Source organism: Plasmodium malariae (assembly GCF_900090045.1).
Source record: "Plasmodium malariae genome assembly, chromosome: 9".
Classification (NCBI taxonomy): Eukaryota; Apicomplexa; class Aconoidasida; order Haemosporida; family Plasmodiidae; genus Plasmodium; species Plasmodium malariae.
In genome coordinates this window covers 1768759-1793433 of record NC_041783.1, presented here as the reverse complement: position 1 = coordinate 1793433, position 24675 = coordinate 1768759, and the positions used below count along the sequence as shown (strand labels likewise).

General features: G+C 25.6%; 6 protein-coding genes and 1 pseudogene across 6 annotated transcripts, besides 1 other annotated feature; 2 read left to right on the top strand and 5 right to left on the bottom strand.

Moving 5' to 3' along the window:
- Nucleotides 1-1512: 1512 nt before the first annotated feature.
- PmUG01_09047700 lies at nucleotides 1513-1884 on the top strand (annotated as a pseudogene).
- Nucleotides 1513-1884: a sequence feature (conserved Plasmodium protein, unknown function, pseudogene).
- Nucleotides 1885-2415: 531 nt separating this feature from the next.
- On the bottom strand, nucleotides 2416-3186 carry PmUG01_09047600 (conserved Plasmodium membrane protein, unknown function; the record flags this gene model as incomplete). The annotated part of the gene is made up of 2 exons (XM_029005182.1): nucleotides 2416-2759; nucleotides 2973-3186. 2 exons carry the CDS (start codon nucleotides 3184-3186, stop codon nucleotides 2416-2418), a joined length of 558 nt encoding a protein of 185 aa, XP_028861797.1.
- An 863-nt stretch (nucleotides 3187-4049) lies between these two features.
- Nucleotides 4050-4427, bottom strand: URM1 (ubiquitin-related modifier 1, putative; the record flags this gene model as incomplete). Its single annotated transcript, XM_029005181.1, has 1 exon — nucleotides 4050-4427. The coding sequence occupies one exon, from the start codon at nucleotides 4425-4427 to the stop codon at nucleotides 4050-4052; it is 378 nt and encodes a 125-aa protein (XP_028861796.1).
- Nucleotides 4428-5340: 913 nt separating this feature from the next.
- Nucleotides 5341-14778, bottom strand: PmUG01_09047400 (conserved Plasmodium protein, unknown function; the record flags this gene model as incomplete). Its single annotated transcript, XM_029005180.1, has 1 exon — nucleotides 5341-14778. One exon carries the CDS (start codon nucleotides 14776-14778, stop codon nucleotides 5341-5343), a length of 9438 nt encoding a protein of 3145 aa, XP_028861795.1.
- A 1774-nt stretch (nucleotides 14779-16552) lies between these two features.
- Nucleotides 16553-19111, bottom strand: PmUG01_09047300 (conserved Plasmodium protein, unknown function; the record flags this gene model as incomplete). Its single annotated transcript, XM_029005179.1, has 2 exons — nucleotides 16553-16862; nucleotides 17178-19111. The coding sequence occupies 2 exons, from the start codon at nucleotides 19109-19111 to the stop codon at nucleotides 16553-16555; spliced, it is 2244 nt and encodes a 747-aa protein (XP_028861794.1).
- Nucleotides 19112-20970: 1859 nt separating this feature from the next.
- Nucleotides 20971-21839, top strand: PmUG01_09047200 (conserved Plasmodium protein, unknown function; the record flags this gene model as incomplete). The annotated part of the gene is made up of 2 exons (XM_029005178.1): nucleotides 20971-21031; nucleotides 21427-21839. The coding sequence occupies 2 exons, from the start codon at nucleotides 20971-20973 to the stop codon at nucleotides 21837-21839; spliced, it is 474 nt and encodes a 157-aa protein (XP_028861793.1).
- Nucleotides 21840-22485: 646 nt separating this feature from the next.
- Nucleotides 22486-24675, bottom strand: PmUG01_09047100 (calcium-binding protein, putative; the record flags this gene model as incomplete). Its single annotated transcript, XM_029005176.1, has 1 exon — nucleotides 22486-24675. One exon carries the CDS (start codon nucleotides 24673-24675, stop codon nucleotides 22486-22488), a length of 2190 nt encoding a protein of 729 aa, XP_028861792.1.

Genomic DNA, 24675 nt, shown 5'->3' with positions numbered 1-24675 from the left:
TATGCACACGTTTGTGTTTAATGTTTTTTTTTTTTTTTTTTGCTCCTTTTGTATGATTCATTGTATATTCTGATTTTTTGTATTTTCTTTTCGCTATATTTTCCTCTTTTTTTGTGTAAGCTAAATTTTCGCTTCTTCATCGTTCTGGCATATATATAACGAGGAGAGCTACCTGCCTTTTATTTTCATTTATATTTTTTTTTTTATTCTGTTTAATTTTCATTTTATTTTATTTTCATTTCATTCCATTTTATTTCCATTCTATTGTATTTTTATTTCATGTTATTTCATTTCCATTTTAGTTTATTTTTCATTCCAACTTTTGCATTTTTGTTACCTCGCATTCCTTTTTTTTTTAAATTACAATTTCTCTGTTTTAAGTATGGTTCTTTGTTTAGTTTTTTTTTTTTTTTTTTTGTTAAATAAATATCGTTATGTAATATTTTGTTTAAAGTTTTATTGAATTAGACCAATTTCGTATTTTTTCAAACATCCATACTGTGCATATATATATATGTGTACTTATGTATATATATTGATTTACTTCTTTTAAATGCTTTTTAAAAAAAATTAATTTCTTCAAAAGACGCAGACGCATATTGTTATTAAAGAAATGAATAAAAAAACTGAAAACAAAAAAGTTCAAAAATTGGCTGAACTACTTGTAAGGTTAAAACAAGATGAAATAGGTATGAAAAATTAATCATACATATGTAATACCAAAAAAAAATAAAAATAAAAAAGGCGCTTGTTATAATATTAAGAAAAATTAGCTATGATTTCGTTAAGCTTTAAATATTACAAAGATCATAGAACATATATTTATAATGTAATAAGACAAAACTGCATAAGTGGTATTTCTTTTAAATGTGTGCTGTGCAATATTACCGCCGATATTTATATTAGTCCACTATTACGCTTTTTCCCATAAATAAGCGTTAAACAATTGCATATTCTTACGCGCAGGCACACATACACAGAAACGACATATATATATGTACCCACACATGAATGTGTTAACGTATTTATACTGTCTGAGAAACACTTTTCCCTTTTGATAACACCCCAAGATATGTGCAGAAATAACATATATAAAAAATATTATGACAACATTCTTATGTAGCCAATTTTTTTTTTTTTTTTTATTCTTAATTATGATTAGATGCCTTTACACAACTATTTAAAGAGAGAATAGGAGCAAAACCAAAGTTTTCAAAAAAATCAGTAGCAGAAACTGTTTTAACGCAAGCACATACGAAACGATTTCCAAATCCTGTGAACTTAAATTATTATAGAAAAGATATTATTTTTAACTTTTATTTTAAATTATTTCAAACAATAAGGAATACCTTGTTTTTTGTAAATACGAATTAAGAAATAAGTCGTCAGTATATATTTCTGTTTTTGCACTTCAAAAATAGGTTCCAACACATGTTGCTTATTCATATATGCGTTTATGTACTTATTCTTGTTTGTATGTATTTTCTTTTTTTCTTTTTTTTAGTTACATAGAAAATAAACGGAATAAATACTAATAAACAGGTAATCAAATTAAGCAACTCTTTGATTATTAACTGGCCTATTAGTAGATTATGTGATGCTGTAGCTTCTGTCTTTTATAGAAAAGCATTAGATGCTTATATTTTTAAAAATAACTCGGATGTAATAAATTTAAAATGGATCATCGGAATTATCTCAAGAATAACATACCTTCGCCTGCTTTTATTTTTAGTATGTTGATATTTAGACACAATATCTTATTAATGAAGGATTATTTTGTTTTTTTTAATTACAACTCCATTGAATTCCTTTAAGTTTTTTTTTCAAGTGCTACATTTGGTATTCTATTTTTTAATGAAAAAAGAAATCTTTTTTTTCTTTTGAGTATTAGGAGGTTTCCTTATATTTTTTGGTTTAGTACTTATGATGGACACCATAAGTGGAAAAAATGAAATAAAGAAAAAAGAATAAGGAATATAGAGAAGAACATTATTCTTTTGTTTTCTTTTGACACTATTTCATATTACATCCTATTTAATTATATAAAGTAAAAATATCGTTTTTCTTTTTTTTGAAAAATATAGTAATAAAAAAACATTAGCAAATGCGTCTTTAAATATATACGTAAAAAATAAGTTCAGACAATAATGAATTATTCTCATAAATCTTCCTTAGATAATACACATATAAAATAGTGATTGATAAAAAAATACATACACTCAGCTATTCCACATATACCAGCTATAGTTTAAGTATAACAATATTTAATTAAAATAATGAAAAAAGAAATACACAAAAAATTGAAAAAAATTATATTTCAAAAAGGAGGAAATAAAATTATTTTTTTTTTTATGAATAATTAGCATGAGACAAGAGGGCAAATATGTTATAAATTGTTTAAAAAAAAAAAAAAAATTATATAATATTTCTATTATCTTCTAACTGTTCTTCAATTCTTGTCATAAGTAAAAAGTATACAGCAATACTAACGATGGCAACAACTAAATGAAGAAAAATTAAAAATGAATTTGCCGAAAAAAAAAGTATAGCTTTGTAACAATTACAGTCGGTCATTCCAGAAACATCAGTAAATACTACGTCAACAATAGTATACAATACATAAATACCATAACAACTTGAACTAACATCAATAATAGCCATAACAGCAGAGACTATTGCTACTATAGCCCATTCAATTTCCGTTCCCCACTCTCTACAACTAATTATAGAATAATAGGGAGCCATTAAATATGATGCTCCTTTTAAAACAAAATAAAAATGGGGTAAAAAATTTATTTTATGTTAATAGTTATGGATAATAAAGACAGGCAAAAAAATTGGAAATTTTCGGGTAAAAAATTAATGTACTATTTACAATTATTTATGATAAAAAGTACGAAAGAAAAAAAATATTACATACTGTTAATTATTATATATGAGCAAAACATCAAACTATATGATTTATTTTTTACCTATTGATAGAGAAAAATTAAATAAAGAGTCACTCAAATAAGAACAGTGTAAATCAGATGCTTTAGGGAATAAAAATATACCATAGGATAAAATACATAAGCAAAAATATAGTATCATTAAAATGATTAACCATTTTCTAACAGGGTTGTAAATTAAAGGGGCAGTCCCACCACTTCTCAGTGGACGACCACATATGTAATTAAGAATTTTCATTTAAAGTAAAGAATACTCCAAAAAAAAAAAAAAAAAAAAAAACTAAATAAATAAATTAAATACAATAAAATATCAACTATATGCCACTACTTATTCGTATTAATATTTTAAAAATATATATATTTTGAATTTATTAGAGATTTATAATCTATAAAAGGATATTTTGTAAACAATATTTAGGGGAAAAAATAAAAAGAACACTAATATAATAAAACAAAGATGAATAGAATAGGTGAAAGAACAAAATGGACCACTTGAAAAAAAAAAAAAAAAAAAAAAAAATGCAAAAACAAAAGTAGGTGAATTAGAAATAAAAAAACTATGCTACAACAATCTTAAAATGAATAACATAAATGTGCTTGCGTGTATACAAATATGTTTTTGATATGCCAAATAACTAAACATATTTGCTTGTTATATACATATATACATGCACATATATATAATTGACGATTCCAATAATTCATCTTAATAGACATTATTTCTACCTTAAAAGTATGAAAAGTACTGCTTCTTCTTCTGTTTGTGCTCATTTTTTTTAAAAGGGAAGGAAATTTTTATTATTTCTATATAATACCACATAGGTACAATATAAGAAAAACGGTGAATATTTCTACTATTATTTAAATGTGTAGTAATAACTTTTTAGTTATTCATAAAAACATTACTACATAGGATATAAGTTTCCCCCTTTTTTCAACGATAGTATGATGTATTGGCTTCATGCATAAATAAAAGGAAAAGTTGCTTGTTATTGTAGTGTGTATACAAACTTAAATGAATAGGTAAGTATATACATGTATAATTATGTTTTTGATCATGTAGAGATATACAATCACCCACACACAATGCAATATTTTTCTTCAACCTCCATGCAGAGTTGATAGAAAACATATTTTGTCATCATTTTTAATTTTGTAGGAATAAGTATCTAAAATTTCCCAGTCATATTCATTAACTAACACAATTACTCCTGGTTTTATTTTTGCCTTATCATTTAAATTATAATTAGAGTATTCCCTATCATCAACCATCACTTTACAAAATTTCGCATTATCGCTTATCACAAAATCAGAAAAAACATCCTTTCTTTCTACAATTATGTTATTCCTTATGTAGGCAATTAAATTTTCAAAATTAAATTCATCTGATTCTATTTCAAGTGATACAACGTTTTTGGACTTGTTCTCTAAATAGCTTTCTAATCCTCCCAAAAATTTTAATTCTATTTTTATTTTCATATCATCTATATGTTGCTTTTAAAAATAGAAATAATATGATACATTACAAATTTTCCACAGGAAAATTAAGAAAAAAAAACAATATAAAAATTTAAAAAAAAATTGTTTTCTTTTTTCTCTTTTGGAGGCCTTTTTTTATGAATTTAAATAGTTAAATTAATATAATATAAAAGATAAGCTCTTTCCGAAAGATGTATTTCTCATTAAGTATGAAGTATGGTCATTATTATACTTGTGTTTTTACCTTTTTTATTATTTTTATTTTTTCTTTTGTATTTTTAATATGTTACATGTAAACCGTTTGCTCTAGATTATTATAGTTTTGATGTTCCCTTATTTTTTTGGTTTTTGAGCCGAAGTTACAATATCAAGCTTTAATTTTTGTTATTTGAAAAAATGAATCAAAGAATGAAGAGATATTTTATATATATATAAATATATATAGTATGTGCATATATATATAGAATTTTTTTTTATTTCCTATCTTACAAGAACTGTTAATATATTGTTTTTTTCCCATTATTTAAAATTCTTTGTAAAAAAAAAAAAAAAAAAAAAATCACTAAAACAATGTATTATGTTAAATATAAATAAGCAAATTGTTAAAAATGGAAAAAATTATTTCTTAAAAAGTTTAACAAATAAAAAGAAAAAAAATTCTGAACGATCATCAAGAGGCAGGATAACGGTAAAAACGTATATAATGCGTGCACATATGTGTGTATAAATGTATACACAGGTAAACGGGATCTTCAAAGGAATTATTCACTCGGATATGGCACATATTATGCCAGTAGAATATCCAAAATTAGCAAAACAAAAAAAAATATAGTGAGATGCATTAAAATATGTGTTGCTTCATAAAATACAGTTCTTTGAACTTTTTTTTTCTTTTTTTTTTTTTTTTTTTTTATCAACCCAAAATTCCTTGTTTTTTTAAAGCTTCTCTAAAGCAACTTAAAGATCTGCGCGTCTCAGATTGAAATGCATTACCTTCTTCTTTTCGATTTAAAATAATCGAATTCTTTACCAAATGTTGATTTGAATTTACCTGTTTATATATAATATTATGTGCATTATTTGAGTAATTCTTGAATTGGTCTTCTTTTAAGATATTTTCAAATTTATTCAAATTATAATTAAAATTGTTCAAATCATAATGCATGTTATTGTTTATATTACTATTTATACCAGCATTTAATCTTGTATGTTCACCATTTTTTGCATTCATAGACATTAAATTTTTTTTAATATTATTTTCATTATTATTGCTTGAAGAATTCCTACTTGATAATAATGCATTTTCGTTGGTTTTACCTATCATAATATTATTTACACCTTCCCCCACTAAATAATTATTATTATTACTATCATTTGAATCATTGTAGATAATTCTTGTCTCATTTTTATTAATAGATGGGCATTTATTTATATAGTCACCTTTTTCCAGTCCCAATATATTTATATTGTTCATTATATTTTCTGATACATTATTCGTTTCATCGTATCTGTAATTTTGGTAAAGATTCTTGGTTGAAGTACTTTTGAGGAGGGTTCCTCCATGGTTGCTATGTATTTTATCCTTATTTTTGTTTAATTTTCCTGGTTCATGTTTCGTGCACAATTTATAATTCGCACTATTGAAAGTATTGCTATTGCAACTTCCACGGCTACCACAGCTGTTACAACTACTACTACGACTGCTACTAATACTATTATTGCTACTACTAATGTTACTGTTGTTGCTAACCATTTTAGTAATAGAACGGCCTGTTTTACCTTTTAGGTTTGCCTTGTTAATTAAATTGCTGACATTGGAGGGAATCAAAGATTTCATATCCTGTAACACCTTATCAGCATAAGTTGACATATCTCTTAATCCGTTATTCTTATAATCAGAATAATTAAATATTTGTGTTTTCATCTTGTTCCTCGTAGAATCTCCTTTACTAGCTAAATCGTTCTTAGTTTCGAATCTTCTGATATCCACAGATTTAGATCTCCTTGTATTTCTTTCTAGAGTTTTATGTTTTTCGTCCACAATATTTTCCTTTAATAACTGATTGTTTCCTTTTTTATTTACATTAATCTTCTCACATACTTTAACCTCTTTTTGTGTTTTATTAGATATGTTCTTATCAACGCAATACTCCGGAAAAAAGGCAATACTGCCATCAGCATTCTTAAAATTATGTTCACTTTTACCGATGATTTTATTACTACTGCTGCTATTATCATTTTTGTTACTGCTACTGTTTAAATTGTTACCTAGAGAACCCCCCTTACTTCCTTCGTCCATATCATTCACATCATTGGTATCATTCATATCATTCGTATCGTTCCTGTCTATCAAATTGTAATTCAAGGAGGCATCATCATAAAAAGGGGGAATCATTCCTTGCTTTATTGTGTTAATGTCGAATAAGTAAGAATTGTTCATCTTATCAACATCAAAGATTGTACTAGCTTCTTTACCATTTTTGTTACTCAAAACACCGTTGTATAATAAGCACTGGTTCGTATCATACACGTTGCTTACAGGATCATTTATAAAATTGTTATTAATGTCTTGGTAGTTATTTATCACCATATTCATGTTCAAATTGTTATTCGTATTTTCAATACTATTATTAACGTCTTCATCCACAATAAAAGCTTCTTCGTCTTTCCTTATATTTCTGCTATTCATTATGTTCGCGTTTTCTTCAGCATTGACAGCCTTATTTTTTATAGAGCTATTCAGCGCATCGTTATTATTACTACCATTGTTAACATTAGTATTACTACTACTGCTACCATTATTATTATTATTATTACTACTAGTACTATTATTTTTTATGTTTATATATTCATTCACAACTATGTTGTTACTCTTGTAATTATTCCTATTGTTGCTTAATGAACTTTGGTTTAATTGATTCTTGTTACTCAAACCAGAAAAATTAAGGTAATCAATATTATGCTGTAATTGTACATTACCTACATAATCACAACTCAAATTCTGCTTATAATAAATGTCCCCTATATTGTTTAATGGAACTTCTGGTAGTACAGATTGATCATTGAGAAAGAGGTTTTCATTTAAACTTCCAATGTCTTGCATATAATTTTTATTTACTATGAAGTTATTCAACAATGTATCGTTATTTAAGTAGCTTCCACCATATAAGTAATTTGCTTCATTTACGTAGGTTCCACCATTTATAATAGATTTGTTCATATTAGTCAACTGAAAATTATTTTTATCGTCTCTATCCTTATGATCAACAAATGAGTTGTTATTTTTGCCTATATATACATGCCTTCCCTTTCCATTTTTTGATAAATTGCTAGCACAATCTGTGTTAAATGTCAAATTACTTTCCTGCATATTCCTCAAGAAGTTAGGAGTAATCTGATTATTCTTATGATCATCTATTGTTTCAAAAGTGCTATTTAAAGTTCCAGATGATAAGGACATTGAATCACTTAAAATAATCGTAGTTTCTTGGCTTTTATTTTTTAAACTACTATTTGGAACTGCTTTTTTTTTTTTTATTTTAGTTATTTCAAAATTTAATATATCTTTTGATATATTTTTACTCTTTAATTCTTCTTCTATCTTTCCTTTAACTAACTTTGAAATGTTGTTTACTAGTAAATGCAGCTTGTCTTTATTTTTACCATTATTATAAGCAGATCCCTTGCTAAATTTTTTATGGTGTAATAGTGGCTTCAATTTTGTATGGTTATTCATATACCTATTTTGGTGAAGCCAGTTTTTCATTCCATTTTTCTCTCTATTTTTTGCCTTATTTTTTGTCCTATTTATCCCATCTTTTACCCCGTATTTCCCTCTATTTTCTGTACCCCTCTCCACTTCCTCCGTTAAAATCGTACTCTGCAGTTTTCTATAAGGCATTATTTCATTATTCTTTATGTCAATGATCCAAGCCTCTCCTTTTTTTTCGTTTTTCGCATTTTGATATTTATCATTTGCCTCAACTCCATTATTCATGTTTTGAGAAGTAGCTGGTGCATTCCTATTACTATATTCAGGATTACCATATATTGTGATATCATTTTGTTTATTATATGCAATATACATATTTTCCGATGAGTTAAGCTTATAATTGTTAAATGAATTATTTACTAGATTATTATTATTATGAGCAGACGTGTTGTTTTCATTACATAAATGTAATTTGTTCATATAATCATTAGATTTAACATCATTTTCATTTGTTTTTTCTAAATTCGTTGCATTACATTTTTGTAATGGGTATTCATTATTTAAACCATTATTTTTTATTTGCATATCTTCTTTATCATCATATATTTGGTATGTTCTGAGTACACTTTTGAAGTTATCACTATCATTATTAATAAGGCTATCTCCAACATTCTCCTTGTACATGTGATAAGAATTAGTCGACCTAGCTAAACTGTTATTATAACTGCTATTATTCATGCTGTATGTATTGTTCGTATTATTTTTGTAATCCGCATTGTTCATATTTCCTAACTGCTTCTTGTTGTATGTTTGATCTACACTGTTCATAGGAATTATATTGCCATCTGTCTTATTATTGTACATTCTATTAATATCTTGTTCGTTCCCTTTTTGTTCTTTTATAATTCTATTTTTTGGATCTATATCTGAATAATGTCCTTGATAATCTTCCTTCATATGAGATTTGCTATAAGGAAAATTATCATTGTAACATATATTCTTTATATTATTTTTCTTTTCATCTATATATTTATTTATATTTTCATTCATTTTTTTTATTTTGTCGGACACAAACCTTTTCTCTATATTCCTTAAACTTCTTTCATTTGATATGCTATTAGTGCTTTCTATATTTTTTACCCCCTCCTGAGTATTAACCCTAGTATTAATAATACTGTTATCATTATCGCTCATACTATCCTTAAGTAATTTTTTGCTCGTGTTTTCTGTATCACTACAAAACATATTTTGCAAGTCCTTTGTTATGCTATCAATTTCGAAAATATTATTTACGTGAACATATTTATTCTCACTGTCCAGCCAGTTTTGGTAAATATTTTCGTCTTCATTATTCGATATCAAGTCATTAAATTTTAACAGTTTGCTCACCTCTTTATTCTTTTTCTTATTATCCTCATTTTCTTCTTTTATACCTACTAAAGTGCCTATACCTGTACTACATTTTCCATTTATGTTCCTCTTCTGTACAATCGAACCCATATTACCTTCCTCCTTAGTATCGTTGAATACTTCGGTACTTTTCTCATCTTTTTCATATAACTTATGCTCTAGGATATTTATATGTTCTCCTTCCTTGAGTAGTTGCATATCATGAATCTTATTCATTTTGTGTATTGCCTCTTCGTCTTTATTGTTATTAATATCTTTTGAATCATATAGAGATATTCCTGACTTTTCATAATTTACTTTTAAAATTTCATCATCATATTTTATTTTTAGTTTTTCCAAATAGGTAAGGCACTTTTCGTACTTTTTTTGCAATGTTTTGTTCTCTTTTATGATATATTTAACTTTCTTATTTAACTGTGTAGTTTGATTATTGGACGTTTTTAATAAAATATTTAACATGTTTATTTTATTTTTGCTTGCTTCTAAATTACATTTTAATAAGTTAATTTTATCTATATATATTTTTTCAGTTTCAGTTTGTATCATTTCTATATGTTTATTACTATCAAGTATATTACCATTTTCCTTATTGGACAATAGAGCAGTTTTTCTTAGCTTCATATTTTGTTCCTTCAAATCGCATATCTTTTCATTCAGATGAAAATTTTGCTCATTTAACAAGTCCACAGTTTTTTCCAGTTTTTTTATTATATTTCCATGCTTTTGCAGATCTCTTGCTCCTTTTTCATTTACTTTACTGCCAATTGTTTGAATGCTTGCACCATCTGCATGCAGCTCCTTCTCTATATTCGTAGGTTTATCATGTATTTCTTCACTAGAATATGGTACTGTTGTATTCTCTTTCTTCAACATGACAATATTTTCGCATAGATTAAAATTTTCCTTATATATGCGTAAATTGTGTTCATTTAATTTTTCTATATGCTTTTCTAATTTCATCGTGCTTTTTTCATAATCATTAATATTAGAATTCTTCATAGTTAATAATTTTTTTAATTCCTCATTTTCTAATTTTAAAAACTCTGTTTTTTTAATTTCATCTTTCAGAATATGTAATTGCTTTTGCAGTTGATCTATCTGTGTTTTAATCTTTTTTTTATCTATTATTTGTCCTTTAAATTCGTCTAATCTGTTATTTATATCTATATAAGTAAGTTCATCTTTTATCATATGTGTATGTCGCTTTAACGTAAGATCATCACTGTCATTCACATCATTATTAGTGTTACTCTCATCTATTTGCGATTCCAGAGCTATTATTTTCATTTTTTTTTTTTTTATATCACCTTTCATACTCTCATTTTGTTTAGACAAATTATCTAACTCCCCATGTAACTTTTCAATGTGTTTTTCTGTTGCTAAAAACAAGTTATCTTGACTTTCCTTTATTTTTTCAATTTTTTTATAATCGTTTTTTATTTTTTCCTTTTCTTCGTATAATTTTTCTATTCTTCTTTTTAATCTTTCATTATGCGATATTAGCAAATTCATTTCTTTTTCAAATGACTTCATCGATTCAAGTGTTTCCAGAGTGCTCACACTTTTGTTGCTCTTGCCACTGATATTTCCATTGTTACGGTTGTTATCTATATGACTACTGCTATTCTTACTACTATTGTTACTTCTCCTTTTTTCCACACTCCTACTATTACAAGTATTATTATCATAAATTCTACAAGAATTACTGTTATTTTTAAATTCTTTTTTATCCTGCAACATTAATATAGCCGCTGCTTCATCATTATTTTCATTAGTATTCTCATAGCATGATTTTATTTTTTCCAAAATTTTTGCTTTCAAATCATTTATCTTTTTCAATTCATTATATTCATCATTATTTAAATCATCATTCCTATCGGAAGCAAAATATTTTCTTTCTTTCGATTCGACGTGTGAATTCTTAACTGCACAATTATCAACATCTAATGGGTAAGAATCCTTACTTAGATTCCTAAAAAATATAGAATCTATACTGGTCTTTTTGCTTATCATATCGTTTTGTACGTATAATTTATTATTTATATCATTTATCTCAGTTTGCATACAACTGTCCGATTTATTTGTGTCCTTAATACTTGTCTGTATTTCTTCATTTTTAAAGTGTTTATCGGTTGTCTGCGTATTTTGATTAGACCTTAAAATATGTCTAGTTTCTTGTTCACACTCGTTATTTTCAATCTTGTTTATGTTCTTCTTTCCTATTAAATACATTTCCAACTGCTTTTTCAATTTATCGTCATTTTCTCTCTGAACAATGTGTTCAAAAACTTTCGTTAAGGAATTGTCATCGATGCATTTTAAATATTTCAAAAACATCTTAATCTTCTCATTTTTTTCTTCATCAGAGTATATTCTCGTATCACCCTTTTCCTTTATATACATACAATTTTCTTTACTTTCGTCAATGTTTTGGAAAAATGGCAAATTCTTCTCATTGTTGTTATTTTCTGTACTCTTATTAAAACACTCTTCATTGTTTTTTTCCGAATAGTTATTTATCTGATCGTAAATACTGTCGTAAATTTTATCATAAATGGTATATGTATCACCACTAATTTGACCATTACAAATTTCATTCTGTAACATATTTCGAGGTATACCTAATAAATCCTTTCCTTTATTTTTATGATCATTATTAAAGAATGAATTATTATGCACCTCGCATGTATTATTTGAATTGCTTATTTGATTCATATTTATACTATTAATATAGGGAACCTTCTCTTCCTTTAAAAAGGTATTGCTATTATTTATGTTTGCACCGTTTTCATAATTCACATCATTTTTTATTTTAGGTTTATCAGAAAAAAATTCGTCGATAATATTACAACTTTTTAACGAATCTACTTGATCATTAGTTGAAATTGGAATCATTTCTTTATTACAATCTTGTATTGTCGTTCTATTATTTGGTACTTTCAATGAATCATCATATCTGTTAAATCGATCATGGTAAAGATGCTCTAACCCCTTTTCCGCTTCTATATCTTGATTTTTGTTTTCCGAATTACGTGTATTAAATAAATCCTTTTTTTCACTTAAAATATCGTTCGTGTTGTTATGAGCAAGGATATTTTCAGATTCATTAACAACTTCTTTTCTATTTGCATCGTTGTTAACATTTATATGTACATTGCTACTATTTTTGTCGTGTTCCTCTTTTCTCTTTTGATACTTTTCTACATAATAAGAAATATCTTTTGGTATTTCATAACGATTTAATATTCTCTCTTTATTCAAAATTTCCTTTTCTGATTTTATTACTCTCTTTTCATTATTTAATTTATTATCTATATCTTCTTTCATGTTTTGAAGATTTTCCATTTGTGTGTGAACCGTTTTTTCATTAGGCTTCCACCATTCAAAATTCATTTCTTTTGCAATCTGCTCATTCACTAAATCATTTTGTTTTTCCGTTTCTGTTTTGTTTATTATTATATTCTTATTATGTATATAACTAATAATTTCATCGTTACTCTCACTTGTTGTACTACTGGTTGTTACCCTTTCGCTAGAATTCTTTTCATCAATAATTTCTGTTATTTTTTTACATGTAAAGACTTTGTCTTTTGCAATTTTTTTTTTATTACTATTTCTTTTTTTTGTTTCGTTATTCTTCTTTTGGAAATTGGGTATATTCTTACTATTAATATTATCAGTGCGTATTTTTGAAGCTGCTTTATTTGTATTCCTTTTACATTTCGAATTTTCTAAGACGGCATTATCTTCTTCCTCATTTCCTTCATCCTCTTCCTCCGTATTGCCACCCACTTTGTTATGTTGTTCTTCTTCTTCTTTATCTTCATCTTCTTTTATATCTGTGTTTTTCTGTGCGTCCTCTTCTTCCTCATTTTTTTCTTCTCCCTCGTCTTCTTCCTCTTCCTCTTCTTCTTCCTCCTCCTCTTCCTCTTCTTCTTCCTCTTCCTCTTCTTCTTCCTCTTCCTCTTCCTCTTCTTCTTCCTCTTCCTCTTCTTCTTCCTCTTCCTCTTCTTCCTCCTCCTCTTCCTCCTCTTCTTCCTCCTCCTCTACCTCTTTTTCCACTTGTTCAACGCCTCTGTTTGCTATTTTTCTCAACCTGGTATTTTTTTTCTTCACAGAATTACTATAATCCGTAATTTTCCTTTCATGCAACTTCTTACCCTTATAAGCAATGTTTTGATCCACCAATATTTGGTCAAATGTGTCTGATGTGCTATTATCAGATGAAATACCAAAATTTTTGGATATTTTCTTCAGAGTGTTATCATCTAGCACCCCTTTTTTTAATTTACTACTATTTTTAGCACTTGTATACTGTACATTCCTATAATGACTATTTGAAGAGTTTCCGCGAGTAAGGTAATCATATTCAGAAGTACTTAACTTCTCTAATATATGTCCTTTCTTTAATTTTTCATGTTCTCTTTTTAATAAATCAATATCCACCTTTTCATCACTTACATCGTAATATATACCATTGATATCTTTACACGTTTTCGGTTTCATAAAATGTTTAGTTGTATCATCATACCTATTTTTTATACTTTTAAACATACTTAAATTGTTATACATATTGTTTTCTAATTCTTCTCTAAAGTTATAATTAATACTACTAGAAATGGAAATGTTCTCCTTATTTGAAAAATTACCAAATGGGTCATTAGATTTTGAATTTTTTAATTCATCATTTATTTTATCAAATGCGAAAAAGTTTTCAGAATTATTAACTCCATTAACAAAATTTTTTATCCTTGCCGTTTCCTCCTTATGCTCTCCTTCTTCATACCGCTCATTCATTTCATATGGTTCATCTCCTCCATTCAGCTCATCTTTTTCATACAACTTGTCTTCTTCATTCTGCTCATCTTCACCATTCAGCCCATCTACTTCTTTTCCCTTTTCATCCTCAGACGAATTTCCAAATCTGGGAGATTCAATTTCGCTTTCCGATTTATCATTCTTAGAATATTCATAATCTGAGTACGAATCTTTTGCTGTCTCCTCAATATCGTAAAGACTTTTCCACACAGGTTTTTCTAATTTTTCTTTTTTATAATTTTTCAAGCTGTTGTTGTACGAATAGTAAGGTACCTCTTTTATGGACGCAACTCCTTCCGATTCTGAGTCGCTATAGCCTATTTTACACGATATATCAGAATGTGTTTCATATTCTTTTAGTTCCTTTTGCATTAAATTTTGATAATACTCGAACTCATAGTTTTTGTTCATTTTTGTCACTCAAATATTGGTCTTAAAAGTCGTGTATTTATATATGAACATACATGTGTGTATATATGTTTGTTTAGAAAAAAAATAAAAAAATAAAATCAAGTGATGCCTGCATACTTACATTTATATATCGAAAAAAAAAAAAAAAAAACACTTTATAAGAACTAATAAAAGTCAGATAAGACAAACAAAACAATAATCCAAGGTGTACTATCCCTAAGGGGTGTGTAATTCCAACAAGTACTCGTAAAATTCAAAATTATACAAATGCTAACAGGTGTGTAATGTACATAATGTGTGTTATGATCATACGCGCACATAAGATGTGTGAGTATACGTTCACACTAAATACGAATACAAAAACATAGAGAATATCAAAAATGAATCATATTTAATATATGGCCTAGGGAAATTTTACAAATTCCGAAAGTTTAAATAAGGCGAAATGTGACGATGTATGACGATTTACTACATATGAAGAACTATTCGAAATACCATAAAAAAAAAAAAAAAATGTATTATCTTTATATAAATTATGTACACTTATTTATCTTGCAAATTTTATAATATTTAAAAAAAACATACACTTTTTTTTATTTTTGTACTAATAATGTCAAAATCGGAACTATCATTTTGATGACTTCAACATTTTCTCATGAATTAATCTATTATTTTATATTTTTATTATTTTATTTTGTCGGAAGTTTATTTTGCATATACATATATAAATATGTGCTACAAAATACGCAAAAAAAAAAAAAAAAAAAAAAGAATATATGCTTTGTTTAATTTAGATGAAATTATTATTTATTCTCCTGTTTATTTGCTTATCTGTCTGGATTATTTATTCATTTATATTTATTTTTTTTTTTTTCGAATCTTGAATAATATAAAATAAATATGCATCATAAATTTTACAACGAAACAAATTTTTGAATAATTGATAATTCATTGCTTATTTTGTATAATTAGTATGCATACAAAAAAAAAAAAAAAAAAAAAAAAAATATACCGTTAAATAAATAATATAGTTATACTTTTTCATTAAATACTATAAACTATTCATTGTAAAAATTATATTAATCCATAATTTTACTGTTTTGTACTTAAAAATAAATAATTTTTTTTAAAATATTTCTATTTTTCAAAAAATTAAGTTGTCTAATGTGTAACTGTCGAGATTGTTTAAGTTGCACAATGTATACTTTTTTGAAAAGATGTTAAAAAAAAAAAAAAAAAGCATTATAAAAAAAATAATACTATTGAAAGTATTAAGAATAAAAATTTTAACAATTATATTTTTTTTTTTTTTTTTTTCTGTAATTTCTTTTTTTCCCTTTTTATATTTTTTATGTGAATGATCAATTTTGCCTATTCTCAGCATATTTAATTTTACATAAAATATTAATGCGTACTTCACCTTTTTCAAGCTAATACATATAGTAGTTACATATGCTAATGAAATTTAAAGGAAATTTTGTCTTCCTCTTTTGCATTGTTGTTCACTTTTACTCTTTGAAATTCGTGAATTTCATATATATATATAAAAGTAGTTAGTGTGTTTTTTTTTTTTTTTTTTTTTTTGATAGTGTTTGTATATTAATTATAAATATAACTTTCTATGATGTAATAATATGAAAGCTCCATCATAAGGCCACTTACAGATAGAAACGTTACTATGCATATATATATATATATATATATATATATATGTATGTACCCATATACAAGCATAACAGTATGCATACGCGCACATGTGTATGTACATTTGCCGCTAAAATTTTTTCGATAAGGAATTCATTTTGTATATCCAATTTAACTGGCTCTCGTTAAAATTGTTCGTATCCAGGTGATCCAACATCTCCTTATAATCCTTTAAGCAATTTTTTATTACTAAATTTGTTTGTTCAAACCTTTCCTTCAAATTAACACAGTTGTCTTCTAATGGGGATATAAGTTTCAGCTCCTTTGTGTTTTTAAAGTTATTTACCAGAGAGTTTATTTTTTCATTAAATTTTGAAGCTGTCATTTTTAGAACGTTGAGCAGATCGATTTTTCTACTTATGCTGCTATCATATTGTTTCCTGAAGTCACAGGGAAAAGCGGAAAGAAGACTAAATGTGTAAATGTACGAGGATATACATGTATGGGGATGTGCATATGTGGAGATAAGCATGCACGTCTGTGTGTATGCATAGGCATATACATATGCTACGTTTTAATTCTAACAGTGAAAAGCTTCTTTTTTCTAATTGTTTCCGAGTTGCATAATCCTATATTCACTACTGCGTTGCGGATGTGCATGTACTTTACAAAATAGAATTAATACAGACTATAGAAAGATTTGCTCTAATGATTACTTCAAATCGTATGTTTCTTGAAAAATTCGTTCCGCGTACTTTATGGCTTCATTTAAATTTTTCAAGTATTCTTCTTCTTTTTTTTTGCATATATCTTGTATCTTATCTTCTTCTTCATTAGCATTGTAGGTTTGTTCATCTTTTTGAAATTTATTTATATCTTCCTCTTTTCCTATTGTTTTTTGATCATGTATTGACGATTCATTACGAAATTTTAAAAAAGACGTGTATTCCTTAGCTAGCATACCATCAGCAGTCTGAAATTTTATTAAATTTTGTTCTTGCCTATGTTTTTCGCCTTGTAAATATTTCGAATTTAAATCCTTATGTTTTTTTATTTCATTTTTTAGTTCCAAACATTTTTCATTAATATAAGTAATTTCGTTAAGCGCACCATTTATATCTCTTTTTTTTTGCTCTTCCTCTTGTTCATAATTTTTTATAATGTCATTTTGTTTTTCCACTAAATTTTTAATACTCTTATGTAAGTCTTTTTCCTTTTCTTTATAAAACGAATAATTATGTTGAAATGTTTTATTTAGTAATACTAATCTATCAACATATTCTTCAGGAATATTCATAGCTTCTTTTATTATATTACATTTTGTTTTTTGATCTAAATCGATATTTTTGAATAAAACATTATTTATTTTATGATATTTTTCATTTTTTAATAAAAGGGTATCCTCAGAACTTTCTCGCAAATTCGAATTTACATTTTCTAATTTCTTCACATTTTTGGTCAAATAATTTAAGAATTCTTTTAATTCAAGGTCAATGGAATGGAGGAAATTCAAAATAGGCTCATCTTTCTTTTTAATATCATAATTTCCTGACATGTGCAGGACAATTTTTATGTGAATATTAGCTAAATCATAGAAAATTTCTGAAATTATTTTTGATATTTTGTTAAAGTTTGAAATATCAATTTTGAAATGTTTATCCGTATAATAATGCTTAATTAAACTGCTAAATTCGATGAACGATTTTCTCAAATTATCCTCCTTATTGTTTTCTTCTTCATAATTATTATCATTTGTATAATAGACATTAATAAAGTAAAAATTGTTTAAAGTAGATCTATGATTGTCATTATTATTTATGAGGCTACTATTAAACGTGTCTTCTTCTTTTATTCTACTAATATCTATAATTAATAATGTACAAAAAAATGATTCATCTTTTTTTAATTTATTTTCTACCACCCTTTTCTGTTTTTCTGCAAAGCTGAGCATGTCTTTTAATTTCCTTGAATCTGAAAATACAACAGCCCTTGTTTTCTCAATGAACTTTTTTATTTCACTTTTAGAAGGAGTATTCACATTTTTATAATTATAATAATAATAATTATTATTATTATTATTGTTACTGTTATTGTTATACCTCCTTTTATCTATTTTTTCGTCACATTTTAACGTACAGCTTTTTATTTTTTGGTAATACTGCATATGCTCATAGTAATAATCTTCTAATAAATCATATAAATTAAAGGAATTAGTGAAAATACCATATCGTAAGGAATAATTTTTTTTTTCATTTTTTTTAACTGATACATCACATGTTTTAATGAAAAAAGCGTCTATAAGGTTGCTTATATATGTTTCATCTATACTATTATTAGAATTATTGTTTTTAACATGTTTGCTGTTGTCTTTAGATATTTTTATATTTCCATATTTATTAAAAAAAGATATTACACACCCATTACTGTTTTCTATAAAGCTATTCGAAAGACGATTTATTATATCATTATTTATTTTTGTATCACTAGTATAATCATCATTATAACATTTAATTTCGTAAAATTTATTTGAATAAGAACCCAAAAGATTTTTATAACATTCTTCCAACTCTCTTACACTTTTACTTATATCATTATTCTTGATGCTTTGCTTTATTTTTATGTATAATTTTAATTTATCGTTACATTCGAAAATAACATTTCTTACTATTTTCCTATTTTCAATTAGCATTGTATGCAGAAGTAAAAGGATAAAACTTCGAGCATGTACATATATTTATATATATATATATATATACGTATGTGTTTTTCTTACTCAAAAAGTTAAAAACAATCAAATATAACATTACATATCATGTTCTTTTCTTATCGTTCCTCGGGGGAAATGTTTGCATATACAATAAGACTCAAAATTTTTATTTTTATCTCTGGAATCATTTTTCTTCTATGATCATTTTTGCACTAAAAAATATCAAAATTTTAAAAGAACGAATTTGCTGAAGGAGCAAATATTTTTAAAAGCAAAATTAAAAAAAAAAAATAAAAAATATTATAACTATATTACTTCTACCTTAGTGATGTTATGTATACACTATAGAGAAATGGAAATTAACCTTTTTCTTTTTAATCGTTATTCAGAAACGGTAATTAAAATTTTTAATTATAATAATTGTAGTTAAAATGTGATTTCCATTTTTTCTTTTTTTCCACATTTTGTTTTCTCTTTCTTACTTTTTTTTTTTTTTTATTTATAATACATTGCAGTTATAAAAAACTTTCCCACAAAAAAAATTACAATGTCATATTATATTCCTGAATACTTTTTGTTTCGTATATCGTTGCGGAAGTTGAAACTTTTAATGAATTTATATAAAAGACAATTTATTCTTTTCATTCTTTTTTTTTTGACCGTATATTCATTTTGAATTTTAACTGCACATGTGTATACATACATACATACATACATACATACGCGGTTTATAAAAAAATTCGATTTAATATAACATAGTATATATTTCATAATCCCCAATAGGATTTTTATATATATTTATTTTGTATTAATTCCTGTAAAATAGTGTTTTGTATATTTTATTGCACCCTTCTTTAGACCATTTTTAAGAATATATTTTTTTTTTCTTTGAAGATGAGCATAATTTACGTTTTGTGTTGGTTTTAAGAAAAAATTCTTTTTTTAAGCTTATTTCAATTATATTATGTTTTATATAATTTAAAAAAAAAAAAAAAAAATCATATCTCAATGGTGTTTTTTTACGTTAATTATAGCTTTGAACTTTTTTGCAAATTAAGCGTAACATGTTCACTATTAAACATTGTTGCTATCTTGTTCAGAAGATATTGGATTAAGCAGAGTTAAATGTATAAATGAATATACATATAAATTACGCTAAATTTGTTGTACACAAAAATATGGATCATTTGAACATTCACATATGTTCACTTAGTTAATTAGCAATGTTTTCATATATTACATGATGTATGCATGCAACAAAATAAACACTGAAAGTTAACATGCTGAGTTAGAGTAAATAAGAAAAAAAGACAGTATATTGTAAAAAAAATATATATATATAAAACATGAGGAATGAGGGAACTTTCTTATTTTCTTTTAAAAGGTGTATTATGATCATGTAAATTAATTTAAAAGGACTTAAAGAATTTAGAGCTTTTAAAGCTTTTTTAATCGCTGCTTATATTTTTCCAGCATTATTTTTCGCCTTACCCTTTGTTGTTTTTTTAAAAAAGAAAAAAGAAAAAAGAAAAAAACATGCTCAAAATTAAGTTACACAGAAAGCTAACTAAAAATTAACACATATTTAAGGATGAAAGATATTTCCTTATTTTAAAAACATAATAAAAAATTTTCCATATTATACTTTTTGAATAATTTTTAAGCACACAACCAAATTCATACATTTTGATTTGAAAAATATTTTAAATAAAATTCTTCTTTTACATAATATACATATATATACGAACGATATATATATATATATATATATATATATATATATATATACACGCACATTACATACGTGTATATTCAATTTTCAATACATTAAACGAGCAAAAATGGTGAGATCATATGCCTCCAGTCCCTTAATACTAGACACCTACGATTATACCTATTTAAGTAATAAATCATACAAAGATTACGTACTTTCTTCTAGTTTTTTTTTCTTTTTTTTAATTTTATTTTATATATTAATTTATATGAAAACGATGTTGCTTATGGGAATGGTCTTTTTATTTATTATACAGAACAGCATTTGATGAGTCATTTTATAAATAAAAAATTATGATCATTTTTTTATATGCCTATTTAAAAGAGAGAAAAAAAAAAAAAAAAAAAAACGAATGATTTTTAATGTATATTGTTTTTTTTTGAATTTTTTTTTTCTTGTACGATTACATGTATATTCATGCGCATACATTGTAATGTATTTTGGTATAATCACCAATGAAACACCTCCTAATATACTCTTTTTATTAACAAATTAATTTATTCTTTTTTATATACATTCTTAGGACCTGAAATGTATAATCCACTTTATTACCCCTTAGGTGTTACATGGAAATATGTTTTAAGTTCCAAATCAACAGGCTGTTTTGGCTCTTCAAAAAAATATACTGTAGTTCCTGCAGCTTATCATTATCCTTCTTACTATTATGTTTACTATTATCCTTGCGAGGTTTCCAAGTCTTCTTCAAGTGATAATGCAGTAAAAACAGATAAAAAAAAAGAAAAGGAAGTAAAAGACAATGAAACAAAGGAAGAAGAAGCAAAAGAAGAAACAGAAAAAGTATCAAAAAAGGAAGTAGCAAAAAGAGAGTATGTATATATAGATAGGGGAAAATGGATAAGAATATATGTGGAAGCACCAGAGCCATATTACTTTGCAAGTAGCCTTTATGTTCCGTATACTTATTTTTTTCCTTAATTTGTAGTGTAATAAATAAAGGTCTATACCTTTGTCTTAAACATATATATATATACACACTCATATTGACATTTTATTTGCTAATGCATTTTTGTTATAGTAATTATGGAGACGTGTATTTCTGTTATGTATCCATTAAAGGGAAACCAACTCATTTTCGTTATTATTTAAAAATTCTCTTATTTTATTATTTTTTTTTTTTGGCCATAATTCTTGAACTTTCGTTCATTCCTCTTTAATTTTTTCTATTTTTTTTTAGCATTTAATATTTTTATATCTTTGAGGATAATATTTTTATAGCTTTTTTTTGTTATTTTACTATTTATTTATTTTTTTAAATTATGTTACTAGCCAATTTTTTTTTTTTTTTTTGTATGACCTGTTTATGCAAAATGTTCGTTCTAATGAACGCCTCTTCCTAACATATAATGAAGTGAGCCGATTCCACTTTAAAAATACGTTTATTTTGAATTACATTTTTTAAAAACACATAAAAAAAATTATTAACTGTGCGAAGAAAAATTTTATGGTTGTAAGATACAAAAAAAAAAAAAAAAATTTATTGAAAAGGATGTTGAACTTCATACTTTGCTTAAAGGTGCAGAACAATGACAAGCATAGCACGATATTTTATTATTCTTTACAATCAAGTGTAATTTAAATTGTAAGTTGTTTTAAACCTCAAGTTGTCATTCATATACAAGTCTGAATTTTCGACTGGTTGCACTATATTGTTTGTATTTCTATAGGACGTTAAATGAAATCTAGTTGCATTTACGTGTTTATTCATAAAGTCTTCCTTTTTGGCCATAAAATTGTCTCTTATTCTTTCTCTTATAATATAAGAAGGACAATATGGATCTAATTCTAAGTTATAATTACTTATTACATCGTCATATTTTTTGGCAATAGAAGCATTTTTATTATTTATAACCTTTTCACTAACAGACCTTTCATGGCAATTATGTTCTCTTTTTAAATTTTGAACAAATTCGAAATAAGGCTTATTTGTATTTTTTATCCAATTAATCAATGACTTTTCTTCAAGTTGATAATTTGTTAAGAAATCATTGACATTTATGTACCCCTTTCTTTGTGTATCTATATACTTTAAAAATATATTTATATCCGCATTAGTTATATTTCTTATTTTTAATTTGTTAAAACTTTTTTGCAAATCTTCTTTAGTTATATAACTATCTTTATCTATGTCCAAATGTTTAAAAATCTCATAAAGGGATAAATACGAACTTTCGTAATCTTTGTTTTTGCTACTTTTTGCACCTAAATAATTTGACTTGTAATTATTCCTTACTGAATAATCTATTTCTTCAATTAAAAATTTTGCTCTTTTAAGTTCTTCATTATTTAACTCATCAGCATAAGATTCGCTCAAAATTTCTGTAGGTGCAATATTTCTAGAATAAAAATCATAAGCGTCTTTTACATTCTTATTTTGGTTACTTAGAGTTTCGTAATCAACACTTAGATTATCAATGAAATGTTTTACTGATACTTCACCATTTTTGTTCGTAAGTAATGTAGATATATAAGCCTTCATATTAAAATTTGTAAGCCCTTCCATTTTTCTGGAATATTTTTTATTTTTTTTTTCATCTGCATTTTCTATACTATCTATAATTGATGAAACGTTTTTTCCTATTTCCTGGTAATTCGTTTTCCCTATCCTTTCGTGGATTATATGATTGATATGCTTTTCCAATTCCTCTATTTTTATTTTTTCTTTACCTTTAAATAAATTATTTAACTCGTTTTCTGATATCAACTGTTTGAATTCTTTAGAAAATTCGGTAGCTTTTAACCTAATATTGTCAATATAATTAATTGTTTTTAATTGAACATTTGACGGATTAAAATTGTATTTCAACATTTTATTTTTTAACTTGCTTCCCACAATTTTACTTATGTTCTCGCTTTTATCATTTCCTGCTTTTTCATTAATGAAACTAAAAAAGTGCTCATAGTTTACTTGATCGTTTTCACATTTTAAATTACTTTTTAAAACACACCAAGAATATTTTATTTTATTGTCTGACATGCATGGTAATATATATTTAATCATATTTTTGTATTCATCGTAGTTAATATTTTCCTCCTTTTTTTTAATATTATTTTGGTTATTCGTTTTATTAGATACTTCTTTTTTTCTTTCTTTGCTACTCTCTAGTTCATTATTCTTCCCTTTTTTCTTGTAACTAATCTTTTCTTCATCCTCCTTAACACGTTTATCAATTATTTCGTTCATTTTATATTTGAGTCTACCACCTTCTGAATTATGTACATAGCTTAAGTAGTTCCATAATTCACTTACATCAATATTTTTCTCTATTTTCTCAGTAGTATTATTTTCCATATTTATACTTGAAACACTCAGTTTTTTTTTACCTTTATTTTCTTTAAATTTACAAGGTGTACCTTTAAAGTATATGCTATTTTCATCGTCCAATATTTTATTTAGTTCAACTAATTCTGCTTCGTTCTGCTTCTTTTCATATTTCGCTATATTGAATGTCTGTAATTCATCTTTGTAACTTTTCCCAGATTCTCGAAGCAGCTTTATGCCGCTACTTGGGCTTCCTATGTATTTATCATTTCCATAGGATTTATTAAGGAAAGGATTTAACTTGTGTTTATTGCTATTATTAAAGGGATGATCTCTTCTACTATTTTGGTCATTATCAGCATTATCAATTCCCTTGGAATATTCATTAAAATATTCATGATCAGAAAAACTCAAATAGGTCTTTTTTTTATTTGATTTCCCCGTTTTATGATATCTTTCTTTTTTCCTTGTTGCCATTTGTACTATAGACAT